This window comes from Solanum stenotomum, unplaced genomic scaffold (genome assembly GCF_019186545.1).
Source record: "Solanum stenotomum isolate F172 unplaced genomic scaffold, ASM1918654v1 scaffold22899, whole genome shotgun sequence".
NCBI lineage: Eukaryota > Viridiplantae > Streptophyta > Magnoliopsida > Solanales > Solanaceae > Solanum > Solanum stenotomum.
This window is the reverse complement of record NW_026027230.1, coordinates 1-20,010: the sequence shown is the minus strand read 5'-3', so window position 1 is coordinate 20,010 and position 20,010 is coordinate 1. Positions and strand designations below refer to the sequence as shown.

At 32.9% G+C, this 20,010-nt stretch overlaps 2 protein-coding genes across 2 annotated transcripts; one reads left to right on the top strand and one right to left on the bottom strand.

The window, feature by feature from the left end:
* Nucleotides 1-8,899: 8,899 nt before the first annotated feature.
* Nucleotides 8,900-13,131, bottom strand: LOC125851132 (primary amine oxidase-like). The gene is made up of 5 exons (XM_049530921.1): nt 12,487-13,131; nt 11,702-12,381; nt 11,283-11,396; nt 9,701-10,251; nt 8,900-9,135 (listed from the first exon to the last, which is right to left on the bottom strand). The coding sequence occupies exons 1-5, from the start codon at nt 13,094-13,096 to the stop codon at nt 8,925-8,927; spliced, it is 2,166 nt and encodes a 721-aa protein (XP_049386878.1). The 5' UTR covers nt 13,097-13,131; the 3' UTR covers nt 8,900-8,924.
* A 5,920-nt stretch (nt 13,132-19,051) lies between these two features.
* On the top strand, nt 19,052-20,005 carry LOC125851133 (UDP-glucuronate 4-epimerase 5-like; the record flags this gene model as incomplete). The annotated part of the gene is made up of 1 exon (XM_049530922.1): nt 19,052-20,005. A coding segment is annotated over exon 1 (705 nt), but the record flags the coding sequence as incomplete, so codon positions are not given.
* Between the last annotated feature and the right edge of the window lie 5 nt (nt 20,006-20,010).

Below are 20,010 nucleotides of genomic sequence, written 5' to 3'. Positions count from 1 at the left end.
AAATGAATACATTGTTGTTAAACAAAAACTGAATACACCAGTATAGTATACATATGAATACATTGTTGTTAAACAAAAGATGGATATATTTGACAATACATAAACAAAATAAAAATGAAAAATAATAGAATGTGTAGGTAGCAAAAGTGTGCAAGTATTCGACTGTATAAAAAAATGAAAAAAACCAACATACGTCAATCTCTTTTTGGTCAAGTTTTTCTTATAATACTAGAGGCTTGGTATTGACTCATGTATTTGTTTATTAAAAAAATTGTATTAATGTATCCAATTATACTTGTATTGCCTAATTAACCTTTCAAATTCGATAGATTACTTATGTATCCAAATATACTTGTATTCACAAATCACCATTTCAACTTATGTTAATATTAGAATACAAGTATCTATGTATAAAACTATTCTACTATATACAAATTTGACAATCACACAAACCTCAATCTCTTTTTGCTCGTGTTCTTCTTGTACTACTTTTTTTTATAACTATAGCCATTGTAATGTAAAAACAAATAATTCTTCAATTGAAAGCCTATAAAAATAGATGCAATATATATGTATACAAATATGATCTTCATAAAAAACGAGGAGAAAATCAATTAAGCGATATCTAATGAATTCAAATTACAAAAATTGCTCCTAGAATCATCAAAATGATCTTAAATTGGAAGAAATTTGGGAGAAAAATACAGAAATTTTGTGATATAGGAAGATTGATGAAAGGGAAAGTATTAATGAGGGTAAACATGGGGAATCACCATTTCACGAATCACCATTTCAATTTGCGTTAATATTACAATACAAATGTCTATGTATATAAGTATTCTACTATATACAAATTTGACAATCAAACAAACCTCAATCTCTTTTTGCTCATGTTCTTCTTCTATTTTTTTTTATAACTATAGCCATTATAATGAAGAAACAAATAATTCTTCAATTGAAACCTTATAAAAGTAGATAAAAATATAAATGTATACAAATATAATTTTCATAAAAACGAGGAAAAAAATCTATTAGAAGATATTTCTTTTCCTCAAAGATAGAACCAATGGTCTATTTTATTAAACAAAAGGAAATGATACAGACTTGGTTTCAGTCCAAGTCCAAAAAAAAAAAAAAAAGAACCAAACGTAACAAGATAGCAAAGACAAAATAAAATAAAAAAGACAAAAGCTCTAAACAACCACCGGAGAAATGAGAGGTTACCGGAGAAGATGATGAATTCAAATCACAAAAAATGATCCTAGAGTTATGTAAAAGAATCTTAAATTGGAAGGAATTTGTGGGGGAAATGTAGAAAATTTGTGATAAAGAAATATTGATGAAAGAGAAAGTATTAATGAGGGTAAATATGGGGACCAATCACATANGAACTCTCTTCAATAAGATGAGAATTCAAGAAGCCAACTAACTGGCTAGAGAAAAGGCCCAAAATAGTCCTTCATCTTTGGGTTAAGACTCAAAGTCATCCTTGAGTTTTCACATAGAGCATTAATAGTCCCTCATGTTTGCAGTATTGGTGCACTTTTGGTCTTCCTTCAAAATTTTGCCTATTTTTTAACATTGATTTTATTCAAAATTTATGTATGGAATGTTTAATCGTCATTTTATATATTTAGTAGAAATAATAACTCCATGTGAGAAATTGTGAGAAGAAAAAACACATTGTTTTGTTTAGTAGAAATTGTATTGCAGGTAGAGTCGAGAGGTTCATCACGACGATTTCACATGCGATAGTATAAATTTTTCTTTTCTTGCAATGTCATATGTTAAAATGTTCTTAGTTTAGCTGCAATAATCTTTATACTGAACAGAACAAAGTGCTCTTCTTCTCACCTTCTCTCACATAGATTTATTATTTCTACTAAATATATAAAAAGACGATGGGATATTCCTTATATAAAATTATGAACAAAATTAATGTTTAAAAATAAGTAAAAGTTTAGGGAGGATCAAAAGTGCACTAATATTGCAAATATGAGAGATTATTAGTGCTCCATGTGAAAACTTAAGGATGACTTTGTGATGCAGAATGAAAGTGGCTGAAGTTGTTAAGTTAGCACTTTAATCCCTGAAGTTATAGTAGTATTATATTTTGTTTAATTGCACTTTAGTCATCTTTGTATGAGCTGGCATAGCTCTGTCAGAAGCAGTAGTAGGTGAGGACACTATTGCAAGCATACTCTATGAATCAGCTAGGGTTGTGGTCCTATATATATTGTACTGATGAAAATGAAATGTGATTATCTTGTTTGACATATATCTCTTAGTTGTAAGTTAGATTAGCAACTAGTTGTCTTCCTCATTTTCTATTCCCTGAATTTCCCCTTTTTCTACTGTTCCATTGATTATTATTCATCAATATTATTGTTCCATTAAATCTGCATTATTTGGTATCAGAGCATAGTCTTGAGCTTTGTGGGTGTTATCATGGCTACTGATATGACTGAGATCAAATCAATGTTAGAGAGGATAACTTTGGAGATGGCTAATGTCTCCATGAGGCAAACTCAAATGGAGGATCATCATGAAAAATCCTTTGCAGTCTTGAAGGAATCTCTAGAGGCAGCAAGGATGACAGATAAAGGAAAAAAAGCAGAAGTAACAGAGGGTGGTGGAGACATCTATACTCCATCTGGGAACCCTGTAGCTTGGATGAATTAGAACTATCGAATGCAACAATTACCAGGAATGAATCATTTGGGGTGGGGGTCTGTGCCTCCTTTTCAAGCTAATATGGAAACAACCACACCTCAAGGACATGTTTCACAAGGAATGAATCAAGGACCACATGTTGCAGGACCTCAGGGAGGGGTATCATTTGGAGCATCACCTGAAAACTGCTCAGGAAACCAATCAATGACCAGGTTCACCAAAATGGAATTTCCTAGGTTTAATGGAACTAATCTTAGAGCATGGTTGTGTAAGGTGGAACAATACTTTTCTATAAATGAAGTAGCTTATAATCAGAAGGTTAAGGTAGTATCCATTCATTTTGATGATATAGCTATAGAATGACATCTGGCTTATCTGAAAAGTAGATCTCACTTACCTTACCCTGCTTGGGAGGAGTATGTTTATGCGCTAATGGACAGATTTGGGGCTGAGTATACTGATCCTATGTCTGAACTTAAACTAGTCAAGCAGGTTGGTATGGTTGATGAGTATCAAAAGGAGTTTGATAGGATTATGACCAGATTGGTTATTCTCCCTCAGTATGTTATTAGTGCTTTTATCACTAGTTTGAAACCTGAGATTGGATTTACTGTTAAGAATCATAGGCCCTATTCTTTACCACAAGCTTACCAGTTAGCAAGAAACATTGAGGCTCAGGTAAATGCCCAGTTGAAGTTGACTAGATCATCTTTATATGTTGCAGGGGGTTCTCAGTCAAGGGCAAGGAACTATAATTCATTTTTCAAGGGAGCAGGAAGCAAACGAGAAGGCCAACCATTTAAGGACTCATCTGTGAGTCTGAACAGAAAGACTTCAAGAATGCTCACACCTACTGAGATGAGTGAGAAAAGGCAGAGGGGTCTGTGTTTCTTCTGTGATGAGAAGTTTGTGCCTAGTCATAGGTGCAGCTCTAACAAACAACTATATTTGTTAGAGGTGGCTGAAGATGGAGAGGAAGACCAAATGTTAGAAGTGCAGGAGGATCATGATAACTATGAAGAGGAGGAGGGACATGAACAGAATTATGAAATATATGTACATGCTCTTAATGGAATCCATGGGTTCAATACACTTAGAATCATGGGCTATACTAAGGATGGTCCTCTAAACACATTGGTTGACCCTAGAAGCTCACATAATTTTGTTGATCATAGGCTGATTAAGAAGTTGCAGGGAGATACACAATTAATCAAACCACAGTCTGTGAATGTAGCTGATGGTGGCAATAGACAGACTAATGAGTTTGTAGAAACTTCATTTGGATGATGCAAGGGCTCACATTCCAGGATGACTTTTTGTTGTTGTCACTAGGTTCTTGCGATATGATTTTGGGGGTTCAGTGGTTGCTTCCTCTAGGAGACATCAAACTCAACTTCCAGAAGTTAACGCTGAGGTTCTGGTATCAAGGCAAGGAAGTGGTAATACAAGGTACTAGAGAGAAAACTAGAATTGTGGAGGCCAAGAAGTTGGACAAGCTAGCCCAAAATGGCTGTCAACTTTTCATGATCAGGGTATTGCCAACTGATCAGGAACAACGAGAGGAACCACAGGCCGATGCTAGTGCTAATCCTATCTTAGAATTAACTAAGGAGTTTCAAATACTCTTTCAGGATCCCAAGGGCTTGCCACCTCATAGAAGAGTGTTTGACCACAAGATTCCCTTGCAACAAGGTAGTCAGTCAATGCTAGGTGTTACAGGTACTCATCAGGACAGAAAGATGTCCTTATTCAGATAGTGCAAGAAATGTTGGATCAAGGCATTATGCGGCCAAGCTCTAGTCCTTATGATTCACCAGTGGTATTGGTAGGGAAGAATGATGGGTCTTGGAGGTTGTATGTAGATTATAGGGCACTCAACAAGATGACTATCAAAGATAAATTTTCCATCCTTATTATCGAAGAGTTGTTATATGAACTTGGTGGTTCACGAATCTACTCTAAATTGGATCTTAGGTCTGGTTATCATCAGATTATGATGGCAAGGGAAGATGTAGAGAAGACTGCTTTCAGGACACATGCTGGACACTATGAGTATTTAGTGATGCCCTTTGGTCTCACTAATGCACCTTCTAGTTTTCAAGGGTTAATGAACCATGTGTTCAAAGATTACCTAAGGAAGTTTATTTTGGTATTTTTTGATGACATTTTGGTTTACAGCAAGAGCTTGGAAGAACATTTGCAGCATTTGAGAATCACTTTCAACTTGTTGGTACAACATAAGTTGTTTGTGAGGAAGGCTAAATGCTCATTTGGGGCAACAAGGGTGGAGTACTTAGGTCATTTCATCTCTGTTGAGGATGTAGCTACTGATCCAAAAAAGATAGAAGCTGTTAAAAATTGGCCAATGCCTAAAACACTAAAGGAGTTGAGGGGTTTTCTTGGATTAACTGGTTACTATAGGAGGTTAATCAAAGGTTATGAGGTCATTAGCAAGCCGTTGACTGATCTTTTGAAGAATAAGGGGTATCATTGGAGTGACAAGGCTACTGCAGCTGTTGAGAAGTTGAAATTAGCCCTGGTAAATGCTCATGTGCTAGCTTTGCCTAATAGTACATTGATGTTTGTAGTCGAAACAAATGCATGTGACTACGGTATAGGGGCAGTATTGATGCAAGATGGACATCCATTGGCTTATTTAAGCAAGGGGCTCTCTGCAAGGCATCAAGGTTTATATGTGTATGACAAAGAGCTATTAGCTTTAGTCATGGCCGTAACAAAGTGGTCACAATATCTGCTGGGAAGACATTTTTTAATCAGAACAGATCAAAAAGCACTGAAGTTTTTACTGGAGCAAAAACTTCATACTGGGACTCAGATGAAATGGATAGCAAAATTGATGCAGTTTGATTTTGAAATAGAGTATAAGAAGGGAAGGGAAAATAAGGTTGCCGATTCTCTATCAAGACAAGTGAATACTGAATTGCTAATGATTTCAGTAGCACCTGTAGATCACACTTTGCTTCATAGGATCATAGAACTTTGGAACAAAGACCAAGAGCTTAGATCTCTTATTCAGAAGCTGGAGGAGCAAGGTGAAACAGTAAAGGGATACACTTACACCAACCAACAACTAAGGAAGTATGGTAAGCTGGTTATTGGAGCAGATGCACAGCTAAGGAAGGACATCATGCAACTGTGGCATGATAACACTAATGGGGGGCACTCAAGAATAGAGAATACCTACAGAAGACTGGCTACTATTTTCTATTGGAAGAATCTCAGAGAAGACGTAAATGAATGTGTTAAGAAGTGCTCAGTTTGTCAAAGAAGTAAGTATGATGCCTCAGCAACTCGGGGCCTCTTACAACCTTTGGCTAATCCTAAGACCTCATGGTCTTGCATAAGCATGGACTTCATTGATGGCCTTCCAAAGTCTAAGGGGAAAACCACCATCCTTGTGGTGGTAGACAGACTGACCAAGTATGGTCATTTTATGGCACTCAGCCATCCTTACACGGCTGTTTCTGTGGCTCAAACATTCATGGACCAGGTGTTCAAACTCTATGGCATGCCAGAAAATATTGTGAGTGATAGGGATCCCATATTTTTTAGTAGGTTTTGCCAAGAACTATTTTCATTACAAGAAGTAACATTGAGCACATCTTCAGCTTACCATCCACAAACAAATGGTCAAACTGAAGTCCTTAACAGGACATTAGAGACTTATTTAAGGTGTTATTGCTCAGATAGTCAGCATGACTGGGCTTTATACTTGCCACTAGCAGAATGGTGGTATAATTCCACCTACCAGTAAGCTATACAAACCACCCCTTATGAAGCATTATATGGTCAAGCTCCACCTATCCATTTGTCATATCTACCAGGGGAAGCTATTGAAGAAGAAGTGGATAAGAGTCTGATCACCAGAGAATTTAAGGCTCAACTTCTCAATTTCCATCTACACAGAGCTCAACAAAGAATGCAGTCTTTGGCTAACAAACATAGAAGTGGTAGGCAATTGAAGGTAGGGGATTGGGTGTATTTGAAAATTCAACCCTATAGACAAGTGACAGTGTCTTAACAAGCATTCAATAAACTGTCAGCAAAGTTTTATGGACCCTATCAAATCTTAGAAAAGATTGGAACAGTAGCATACAAGCTATCTCTACCAGCTCATGTCGTCATCCATCCCACTATACATGTGTCTCAGTTGAAGTTATGCCATCAACTACCAGACACTACCCATCATCCAGCAATCATTGACATAGCAAGTCCCTTTTGTGTGGAGCCCCAAGGCATTGAAGGAAGAAGATGATTAAGAAAGGAAATAAGGCAGTGGTTCAGGTTCTGATTCAGTGGAAGGAGATGTCCAAAGAGCAAGCTACATGGGAAGATTTTATGGCTATGAAGATCAGGTTCCTAGAGTTCTTCCTTGAGGACAAGGAAGTTCGTAAGGATGGAAGAATGATGTAGAATGAAAGTGGCTGAAGTTGTTAAGTTAGCACTTTAATCTCTGAAGTTATAGTAGTATTATATTTTGTTTAATTGCACTTTAGTCATTTTTGTATGAGCTGGCATAGCTCTGTCAGAAGCAGTGGTAGGTGAGGACACTGTTGCAAGCATACTCTATGAATCAACTAGGGTTGTAGTCCTATATATATTGTACTGATGAAAATGAAATGTGATTATCTTGTTTGCCATATATCTCTTAGTTGTAAGTTAGCTTAGCAACTAGTTGTCTTCCTCATTTTCTATTCCCTGAATTTCCCCTTTTTCTACTGTTCCATTGATTATTATTCATCAATATTATTGTTCCATTGAATCTGCATTATCTAACGTAAGATTTTATATATATTTAATATTCAACTCGCTCAATCAGGCTCTTCCCTCCCTAGATCGTAATGTGGTTCTACTAATGTAAACTTGTATTTAAATAAAGGTTTAAGTCATCCATAGTTATTTAAAGTTGTCCCCATATTTTACTTGGACACCTCATCTTAGACTTGTTCCAATTGAACACTTGTACAAATAAATTTCTTTCACCTATCACACTTTGAAACAATCAGCTAAAAAAAAGGTGTGTACGATGACGTGCATGTCATAGTAACTAATCAAAAAAAGACATATGGTACGGGGGTAGAACAACAATAAAAAATAAATTAAAAAGAAAAAATATATTTCAAGCAAGAAAAAGAAAAAGAAAAAAAAAACCTCCTATTCTTTTTCTTCATTTGCCAGAAGCCAGAACCCTTCTCCTCCCAAAACACACACACATCAACAAACCATTGTATTCAAATCTGAGTTTTTTCTTCAAACATCAATTTATTTTTATTGATATTTTTCTTGTTCTTGTATTGTGAGTTCTTTAGAGTTTGAATACATTAACAATTTCAAAAAATAACTTCAGATTCATATTAATCTTGCTGGAAATAATGAACACCAAAGTGAGAAAACCATCGATCACTAGGTGCTTGTTATTTTAAATTTTTTGTGTCTTTATGTCATGATGTCCGCTTAACATTCCATGTCAAAGGAAAGGCATCACAAAATTTTCTTTTCTTTCTGCATTTCTTTTGTTTTTTAGATTTATATTCAATTTTTGTTTGGGTTCGATTTGACAAAAGAGAAGAAGAAGGGAGAGATATGTATGGTGGCAGTGGCGATACCATTTTTTCCAACGAAAAATTTGGTGGCAGATTTGAATGTGCAGTTGGTTGTTTGAAAGGCAAAGGTCGTTTGACGATGGTAGATTTGTGGATGATGACGACCAATTTGATGGAAAGAATAAGGTGGTGTACTTGAAAAAAAGAATGGCTGAAAATCGAGAAAAGGAGAAGGAGTTGTGGGTCGTGTGGAGCATCCATGGAAACAAAGAAGTAGAAGATATAAAAAGATTTTTTTTTGGCTAAATATTGTCCTTTTACGCGCCTCTCTTTGTGTGCATTACACACACTTTGTCATGTCAGCAAAAAGGTTTAATAGGTACAAATTCTTTGTTGTATAGGTATTCAATAGATACAACTTTTAGTGGAGGTGTTATGCGGACTTTTACGTGACCGCATATGACTTAAGCCTTAAATAAAATACTATGTACAGTAAATGGCACTATAATTCCGAGTCACCCATCCATCATCTGAGTGAAACAGGGCGCTCTAATTATACAATCAACAAGATGAGAATTCACATTTCATTAATGAAAATTAGAGACTAAGGTACCCGAAATCCAAGTCTAGCGCGGCTATCGTTATTATTATTACATAGTACGCACATATAATACAGTTAATATATGATCAAGCAGAAGCAGCAGCTTTGCAAATTGGGAGGTCCTTTGGAGAATTAGGTGGAATATTGAGAATTGGGTTACTCTCAAAGAAATTAACTGGCTTTATCTCAAAACTTGATGATACTGTTGGCATTATAGGGAAATCTTCTTGGCATGGAATATGATGGAACCCTAGTGTATACCACAACACTATGTCTTTATTCTCAATTGCCCTGTCTCTGCAAAAAAATACAAACAAACAAACAAAAGTACTATTAATTACTCAAAAATATCAAGCAAGCGCTTACTATCTGGTCAAAAGCTAAAATTAATATTATTTCATAACCAAACCCATCAAACAAGTGTTATGTTCGACCATGACAACGACCTGGGTCACTCCTTGACCATCGATCACCTAGGACTCACCATAGAGAGGATATATGTTGGTGTTACTCGACAACAGTGTGATTATTCATAGCAAGTATACTATGGAAAATGGAGTAAATAATCCTAATGCAACGTGTTAAAGTACACTGATGATATTAAAAATCCTTACACTATTAGTGCTTTAAGTTACTCTTTCAGTTTCAATTTGTTTGTCTTATTTTCCTTTTTAATTTATTTCTTTTTTTTGGTAACTCTTTGATTCTAACTCCCCACATGTCAGGTTTAAAACCACAAGAATTTGGGAATATCTTACCTATCGTTAGTTTAAGATCATGACAAGACTTAAAAGTCTTATTACTTATTTAAACTCCGTATCAAGTCAAAACCAATCAAACAAATTGAAACAAAAGAAGTTACCTGTCAGACCAAACAGCAAGAGTGTCATCACCTTGACTTTGATAAACAAACAAGCCAGCAGCCCATTGCTCAGATTCATTATAAGGTGTGACCCAAATTTGGTTATTAGTAAAAGCAGCTCTCTTCTGTGGAGGATCATCATGGTCAAGTAAACTAGCAGCAGTTCCACCAGGAACCACTTTGTAACCAACAGGGTTCCCAACTCTTGATTTCTTATTAGAATTAATCACATGGAATTCTGAAGGATCATATAGTTTGAGCTTAATTTGTGCATCTTTTTCAGTTTTAGCCACATTTCTAACAGCTTTTAAGTAGCTTCTTCGCGGTGATTCTCCAGGAGAAGTTATCTCCTTCTGGAGATTCACCTTCACGAAAGAATTGTTCGATGGACCATCGATATCCATGTCGAGATGGAAAGTTACATAGTGATCATGGATGACTCCTATTATGTTTTCAGATAAGAGAGTGCCATAGAGATACTCATTTTGGTTTACTTGATTCATGTTCACATATGGAGAGCCTTTCACCATCAATATTCCACTTAGTCCAACCTATATAACAACAAAACAAAATTGATAAAAGAATCTTTAGAAATAATATCAAAAGAATCTTAGACCATTTTATTCCAGGGTGTGGCATAACAATAAATGAAGTTAGAATCACGAGGTATCATGTTCAATTCAGGTAGAAGTAAAAATATTATGTAATTTATTTTTATCTATTTAAGCTTCTCGTGTGGATCAAAATTGCTTATGGGGTAGAAAATATAAAAATAAATGCTTCCACCAGTAGATAAAAATTTGATTACTAAAAGCCAAAAATAAAATAATGTTACAAATTACTTCATCCCTAAATATTAAAAATAGATATTCTATTCTACTTATTCAATTTAGAAAATCAATACAAGTTTATCATTTTCTTCTCATACTATATACCCTTCATACCATATACCCTTGTCATTAAATGATTATATCCAGTATTAGTAGTTAAATTTTTATTTCCAAAGTATAATTAATAAAGCTAATTTAATAAAATATTTTTTTAATAAATACTTTCTTAATAATAATATCAAATCAAAATGAGTCCGGTAAAATAAAATGGAGGAATTAGTCATTATACTCCTCAAAAAACAGATAAGACATGAATAATTTAGTTGGATATATATATATATATATATATATATATATATATATATATATATATATATATATATATCTTGCATGTAATTAATATTATTCGATAATCTTCTCTATCGTATCAAAAATTATAAACGGCACATATAAAAGATCAAGAACTAGCAAGTATGCATGTTAGAATTATGCGAGTGCGAATTTAGAAACCAGGCTAGTAAAATTTGAACATGTGTCTTCCGTTCAAAATTATGTGACATTCAATTTTTTTAATCAATCTTAGAAAATGATATTTTTTATATTAAGTAAATAAATTAATATTTTAACTTATAGTCCTAAAAAATATCTATTAATTGTTTCTGACCAAATATATACAAAAAATAATAATTTAAAAATATCAAATACGTTCACATAAATTGAAACTAACGATCAAACACATATGTTGTGCTAACCTTAGGTCGAATAAGTCCATCGTTCTGAAACTCCCAATCAACAATATAATCATAGTTTCCTACTGATGCTGCCATTCTCACCACTAATGTCACCTTTGGCCTTACTTCTCGTATCTGTCCAAAGTTGCAAGCAAAACCAACAAAATCAATACTATCAAACAATATTTTTTTCAGAAACAAATGTCATACAACACTTGTTCTGTGCTGACACATTAACAAATTTACTTTTCTTGGTTTTCGTGTCCAAAAACCTTGATTAAAATTCGGATCGTGCACTACATGAAAACAGTCTCAGCACTGTACCACTACCATATCGACAAATTTAAGTAGTACACAAACATTTTTGTATCATTTACTTTTTCATAGTGAATAAAGTTGAGTGTATTTACTATTTGAAAAAAAAGAGTGAAATTATTTACCGGTAAACCAGTAATTGGACATTCAGCATGTCGCCATCCAATATCACCAGCATATCTTTCAAACACACAAATCATATTGGAGCGCACATATGGTGTTCCATCAGCTGCCACAAAAACACCATCCATATAATACGCATTACGAGGACAATCATTTAACGGGTCAAGTGGCATCGCTTGCAACCCGAACCCGTATTCACCTGCATCTATATACGTCTTAAAATACCATGCATTTGATGGATCCATGTAAGGTACAAACAACTCCGACGTAAACCCTTTATACATAACATTCCTCATCTTCCCCGTATCTGGATCCTGAACCATGGCCCGGGATATAATAACCCCGGCTCTCGGGTCCGGCTTGAGGTGAAATTCCCAATTTGCCCATTTAACTAGATGATTGTTCTCTATAGTGAAACTTGGACCATTTGGTTGTTCAATTGATATTGGTTTGAGTAAGTTTATTTTTTGTGTTTTTTTTTTAATACGAGAGTAGCGATAGTCTGTGTTGGCAGCCTTTGGTATTGGTATACTCTTTCCTTCATCGAAAATTTCGATAACTTGTTGGGTGTCTAAATCAAGAAGTACTGTTAATCCTTCAATTGGTCTCATATAGAAATTGATAGTGTCCTTCAATGTATAACATTGTACTTTAATCACTCTTCGTTTCTCCTCGATTTTTCCTGAATATAAATTCGAATTAGTCAGACTCAAAGTAACGATATACTAATATTTTTCAATAAAATTAACTCATTTCGCTCCTCTAACTCCGAATTAAGGACACTTACCATACCAACCAGTGGAGATGGGTAGACATGCCAGGTCAGCCAAATCAACGCCACGCTGGATAATCGAACGGTTAAAATCAGAACTAGCAAACGGGGCAGAAGTGGCAGTGATCATATCCTCGATCGTCAGGATCGGGTAACCCGAATAACTACCCGTTTCACGTCGGGTCACACGACCCGTTTCAATATCCACGGAAAGCACGTGCACGACGCCGAGCGCACGCGCAACGACAGCCGCCTTCCGCGGCGGAAGCCGGTGACCTTTTCGCCAGTTCAACACTACCTCCTTCTCTGGCTCTTCGAGTACGACAGAGTGAAGAACGCAACCTTTAATCCTAAATTCCGCAATCAAATTAACGATTTTCTTCACCTTTTGAATTTCTCCGATTGTCAGTGGGTCTAAAGGATGATTGGGGAAATCGGCGTAGTGATTTTTAGAATTTTCCGGTTGCCGGAGGAAAAAGGGTTTTTTCGAACTGCACCACGGGGAGTAAGTGGTGCAGTCGAAATGCTGATCAGTTGTGTGAGAAAGCGGAGATGGTAAGTTTAAGAAAGTGAAAATTAAGAGCAAAATTATACTCATGAGGAAGAAGAGATTTCTTCCTTCCATGGTTGGCTATTGATGTTTTGAGTTTTTGTTATTCTTGTGATTGTGGGAGCTATGGTGTTTAAATACATACACAGAGCTAGCTAGATAGAGAAGATGAAGTGACGTGTAAACTTACGTATGGGAAATGACTTCATTGTGTGGTAGTGAATGATTTGCTCTAATCAGCTATCGTTAAAAAAAGAGTTGATTGATGATTGCAAATGGTGTAATTGACTTGGAACTAGAAATCAAATGACAAAATCTTGAGCTGAAACATAATTTATACATATAAAATTAAAATTTAATGAGTTTAATTTTTCATTTTTTTAAAATATTGAACTTGTTATATTGTTAATAGTATGAAGTTAAATTTAATAAGCTTAATTAGAAGACTTCGACTTCTACGAGCAGCACAAGAACAAATTTATGCTCATCATGGGTGCATTCTTAACTATTCCATATTCTAGTTTTTGTTAGGTCAGGGATGGCTCTTGCCTATGAATTTTTAGGCCAATGCCTTAATTTTTTCATGAAAAAAATTAATTATTTATAATAAAAAGTATATATATCATATTTTCTTCGCCAACACTCACGTTATTTATTCTTTTTAACTCCTTCTACACTCTATTTCTTCAAATCTTTGATAGTTAAAGTAATATTCTGCCAAAAATATAAATCAATAGCCGAAAAGTGTTGAACAAAGTATATTATTACAAATATTCTTTTATTTCTTTGTAACTTTTCATATTAAAGTAAGATATATCAAGTTGTCAACTTTTTGAATCAGATTCTATGATTTTAACTCTTATCTTTATTTAAAATTTATCAACTTATTACTTATAGAACTATATTATTGATTCATATAATAATTGTCTCAATAAAATGATGTTTTTCAATGTTGAATTGATAAAGTCTTGCTTAAAAATAATAATTAAAAAAAGTATTTGAAAAAATCATTTATAAAAAGATATTAAAATTTCAATTTAGACCTCGAATTATGTTGAATCGCTCCTGTGTCAGTTTCTTAAGATAAATATACATATATACACATAATTTTTTCAGAAGTTAACGAATGTATGTGCACATTTAAATTTCTTTATTGGAAAGTTCATTAAAAACCATAAAATTTCGTAGATGCCAAAATACTTTTCAACTTTTTGGACTGAATATTGATGGTGGGGTCCTATGATGGAATCTGAGCTATGTTTTGATGTGTCTAAATTCCAATTATTACATACATCCACCAATGAGTAACTTGCATCCCGAGTTCCACCATTTGTGGAAACCCATGCATGAATAAGATAAAGATAAGATATTTTATGAAAGGAAAAATCTTTTTGGCCAGAAAATTTGGCAAGAATTTAATCAGAATAATATTTTATCTATGTGATTTTACTTTTTTAAACATTTTTATTCTTTTAACTTTAATACATTTTAACTAAANTTTATGTTTAGTATTAAATTTTGAAAAATAATTTAGAATATAAGTAATTAACGTTAAGGATAAAACATGGAAGAAAATAATTATCTTTTCTTAGTATGTTTAAAGTGACAAGTAAAAAATATTTTTTTTTTTTTAAATTGTGAACAGGTAAAAGTAAACAAAGAGAATATTATTTTTCACGTGAAGATTTAAATTGGACGAATAAAAAATAAATGAAGGAAGTAATTATCGTTTTAAAAAGCAAAATGGAATAATTATTTTTTCTCCACTTTTATTCTTAGTCAATAAATATGCAGAAAAATTAATATATGATGAAAAACGAGAATAGCATTAAACAATATATTAAAGAAAATAAATTTTTATATTAATATAAAAAAAATGACAAATAAAATAAAACGGAAAAAATATATGGCAACTTGCAAGTTAAGAACGTGTCAAATAAGCAATGCTGTATTCAAATATACTTTACACAGAGGAGCAGGTAATTTGGTTTAGTATGACGAAATATATTTACATAAAAATTAAAAAAATACTTTCATTGGAAAGAAATAAATTTTAGACTTTTATTTTTATTTTCATTTTGGTATCAAAAAATTTGTTTGAAATTTGATTAGTCCTAACTCAAATTTGGGAACCTAATTCATGATAGAACAATTCTATTCATCGAACCAGGACTATCGAGTCTCGAATCTTAATAATAAATTAAGCAAAAGATGATTTAGTCAACGAAGTTAATTTATTTGAAAATTACATATTATTTTCTTTACTTAGTTTAATATAACTCTTCTATTGTTTTGACTTTTGATATAATATAATACTACCATCATAATGATATTTTCAATTTATTCTAGAAACATGACACTAGTTTTTCGATCCAACAAATTACTAGGAAGTAATCACAAAACGATTTTTCAAATGGATTTTTCCCCACTGGTAGTTTATATATTCTTTATAAGAACATTCTTGAACAATTAGGTCTTGGGTCTATTTATATCTCCGCACTCGAATTTGAACATTTATTTAATTTGAAGTTTTTTGATTTTATGTGTAATATTTATGGATTAGAAGGTATTTCATTCGTATAATTGTTCAATTTAGGAGGTTCACATCAGATTCAACTATGGTGTCATGACAAATTAGATCTTGGATTTAATTTATACCTCAAAAACAAATTCAATTAGAAAATGATAGTCAAACTTTATAAGAAGACCAATGTGGAAAGTTCAATCATGATCGAATTTAAGCTTTGAAAAATAAGATATTTGCTTTAGACCCTCAAATTTGAGTCGCCTTATTTTCTTTGACAATATTAAGATTATTAAGTATTCTTTACAACATTTATAAGAATAATTTTTTTTCGTTCTTTCTTATTAAATGTCAAAGTCCTTGTCAAATAAAAATCGAACAAACAAATAAAATGAATTAAATACTATTTATAAAAAAAGTAAAAAAAAAAAAGAGAGAATAATTTTGCATCTCAAAGCAATTTTTTAAGAAATATATCAACCACTTTGCATTTTATTTTTTTAAATGAATTTTAAATTAAAAAACAATAAATATTACTACTTATTTAAAAATATAAGTCCTCCACTCTAGGTCACAAAGTGTTTGACGGTTTGAGCAGCCCTGGATCCGTTTGAAAAGTAATTATGTCAATTTTGTGTGTCATAAATTTCTAGATTAACCATTTTTGGGTCTATATATTATACCTATATATATCATGTAACTATATTTGTTTGATAGTGAAAAAGTGAATTGGTGGCTTACATAAGACTACCTTATTTGACCTTTTCTTTTCTGTTGCACGTTAAAGGAAAAAAAAATCCATTTTATTAGGAAAATAGTTTAATAATCTTTAAAAATATTTAAAACGAAAACTCTTAAGTAATAGGATTATCATCTTTAAAAATATATATAAAAAGTACCGTTATTTTTGAAAGACTCTCAACTCAAGTATCGATAACAGAGCAATAAGAAACTCTTTGATCTAATTAGACTGGTAGTTAGTGTTAATACAAAATCCATGCATATGTAAATATATGTGTAAATTCATACGTTTTTTATTCATACTCTCCTTTAAAAAGTAGTACATTTTTTCTTCAACTTTTGGGACTCAAAGCTTGAAATAGGAATAAAGGTTCATTAATAGTGTAATTAACATCTTAATTTTGCCAGCTTATGAAGATTTTATTTGTAATAGTAACCTAAGTAACTAACGCCTTTTGTATTCACAAAGTCATTATCATTAATTTAATATAATGAGAAAAAAAATCACACGTTGGTACATTTAACACACAATTATATTGTACCACGTTACAAAAATCAACATATTTGATAGATTAATAAGAACCATGATTTTGTTATGAAATATATTCACTTTAAGTTTACACATGACTGAGCATTTAATTCACGAGATTTTTAACTCAACACAATAATTATCATTAATTTCTTATTATTCACACAATTAAAGAAATCTTTTCTAGCTACTGTTTGGATTTCCATTTCATTGCTACCCAAAACTTTCAAATAAAAGACAAAAAGTATATATATATATATATATGGAAAATCTTTTAAGAAGTGTTTATTGGAAAAAGTTGATGTTATTGTGTTTGAATATTTAGGGGCAGATGCATATTTACTAGAGAAAATAATCTCTTAGGATTACTTACCAATTGAATTGATGAAAATATATTTTTTTCCAAATATCTTATATATAAATATGAAAATCTTTTATATGTAAAATAGAGAATTTACGTATAAGAATATTTTTTGTGGGAGAATTTTTCTTTTGAAGTTTGGAGACACTTTTCAATTGTAATTTTTTGGAAAAATATATTCATTTTTTTAAGCCAAGATAGAGTTTCTAAAGAAAACTTTGCAAAGATTTATAAAGATATTTCTTGCTTTTTTTATTTCCTAAATTTATGAGAGGAAATTAACCAACAAATAAGATTACAATACACGTTATTATAAATATATTTTTTCCATATGAAAAAGTCAATAAAAAGGGGAGACCCGTTAAAGATACTACCATAAAAGATCATTAAACCAAACGAAAATTTGACACGTAATCCCATAAAGCATTCATATTCTACAAATCTTTTTAAAGAAAAAAAATACATAAAAGTTCTACTCTCTGCCCTCAAATGAGACACTCTTTTCTTTTAGATTATTTCATAAAAAAATATCATTTTTTAAAATTATAATAAAAAATATTTTAATTTCAAAATCTTGCTTTTACAATAAAGAAAAAAGTATTGAAAAACATTCCTAAATTCGATGTAAATTATTAGTTTCATTCTTGAAATATTGACAATCTAAAAAACATATATCTCCGATCTTGTAATATAAGTGAGAGTATTTTCAATACTTCTCTCGTCTTTTTATTAAGAGCTTAGTACTTTTATTAGAATTTGAGACCATTTGTTTAACATCTGGTAGATTAGGGATTTAACTAAATTTAATTAGTCGAGTAGAAAAATATTTTTAAGATTATTAATTTACATTAACTTTAAGGATTATTTAATTTACGGAAAAGGGTCAAAATTGCTCTGAACTATGTGAAATAGACCACTTATATCCTTCGTTATATTTTGGGATCAAAAATGCCCCTGCTGTTATCCTAAAAGACCATAAATACCCTCAAGAGTTAATACCCCAAAATTTTATTGGCGTGGCAAGCCACGTGGGACTAATCCTTCCACCAAGCATTGCCAACTAGGATTCACTACAAAAGAACTAGACCTTTAGCGGCAACAACAATCGCCACAAAAACCCATAAAATCATCACTAAAAGTTTTTAACAATAAATTCTAATTTTATGTTTTTTTCTTCATTGTTTTTTTTTTTTAAAAAATGATATCGATTAAGTAGGAGTTTGAAGACACCGTATGTTTTATTTTTATGTCATATGTAAATGTATAAAATGTACAATGATGCATTATATTGTAGGAGATTTGAATCGAGAAGTAATTTTGATGATTTTTCGTAATAATATTGCATTTTTTTAATATTGATATTGCAAGTTATTTATTTTAGAAAATTAGGTTGCAATCGAAAATTAATTATCATATTTTTTTTGTTGAAAAAATAGGTTTTACTAGCGAATGGTTGTTGGAGCCTTAGTCACCCCTAAAAATCACTTATAACCTTTAGTGGCAATATTTTGGGAATTTGTGGCGACTTTGTCACCACTAAAGGTCAAGTTCTTTTATAATGAATCTTAATTGGCAACGCTTAGGTGGAGGGATTAGCTTAGGTGGAGGGATTAGTCCCATGTGGCTTGCCACGTCACTAAAAATTTGAGGTGTTAACTCTTGAGGGTAATTGTGGTCTCCTGAGATAACGGCGGGGATATTTTTGATCCCAAAATGTAATTGAGGGTATAAGTGGTCTATTTCGCATAGTTCGGAGGCAATTTTAACCCTTTTCCGTTTAATTTAAATCAATTTTTTTAATTTTTTTTTTTTTAAAAAATACTAGTGTTACCCGTAAATAGGAAGGAGGGAGTAATATTATGTTTGTCTTTTTACTTTCCCAATAACATTACAGCACCTCGCCGGCCCGAAAACCCATAGTCACTAAACCTGTTCTCCCCATCGGACTCTGTTTTCAAGAATAAAAAATTCCAAAAATTCTGAGTTTCAATTGAAGTTTTCAAGCTGAATCAATCGGAAAAATCGAAAAAGTTTCAATCTTTTTTGTGTTTTTCATCTATGTAAACAGCAGAAAGGATTTTCTAAACTTGTTGACTTGTTTGAATTTTGATCATTCTGAAAAAAATGACTCAATTGAAGCCCATTCTTACGCATTTGGATGCCATTCCTTCCACCCCAGGAAAGTTTAAGCCTGATAAATCTTCACCCTATAATCTTTATCGTCTCCGTTTTCACCCTACTCTGTTTCCCAGGTTTACTCTTTGGTCCTTTTTTTTCATCTTTTTCATCGTTTTGCTCATCTTTTTCTCGTCTCCGACCAACCCCACCGCCGGAAACAGCCGTCGGAGTCTGAAGAACTCTCTTTCGCCATCTCCCGCGCTCGGCCCGAATTGGGAGCGTCGGGTTCGGGCCTCAGCCCGACCAAGGTCTAAAATGGGCTTTACCGTTCTAGTCACTGGTGCTGCCGGTTTTGTGGGGACCCATGTGTCTCTAGGCCTGAAACGCCGTGGAGACGGCGTTTTGGGGCTGGATAATTTTAATCAGTATTATGATGTCGGGCTGAAAAAAGCCCGACAGGGCCTTCTTGAACGTTCAGGGATTATGGTAGTTGAGGGTGATATTAATGATGCTGTTTTGCTGAGGAAGCTGTTTGATGCTGTTGCTTTTACACATGTCATGCATATGGCAGCTCAAGCTGGAGTTAGATATGCAATGCAGAATCCAGGTTCTTATGTTCATAGTAATATTGCTGGTTTTGTTAGTTTGCTTGAAGCATGTAAAATGGCTAATCCACAACCTAGTATTGTTTGGGCTTCGTCAAGTTCTGTTTATGG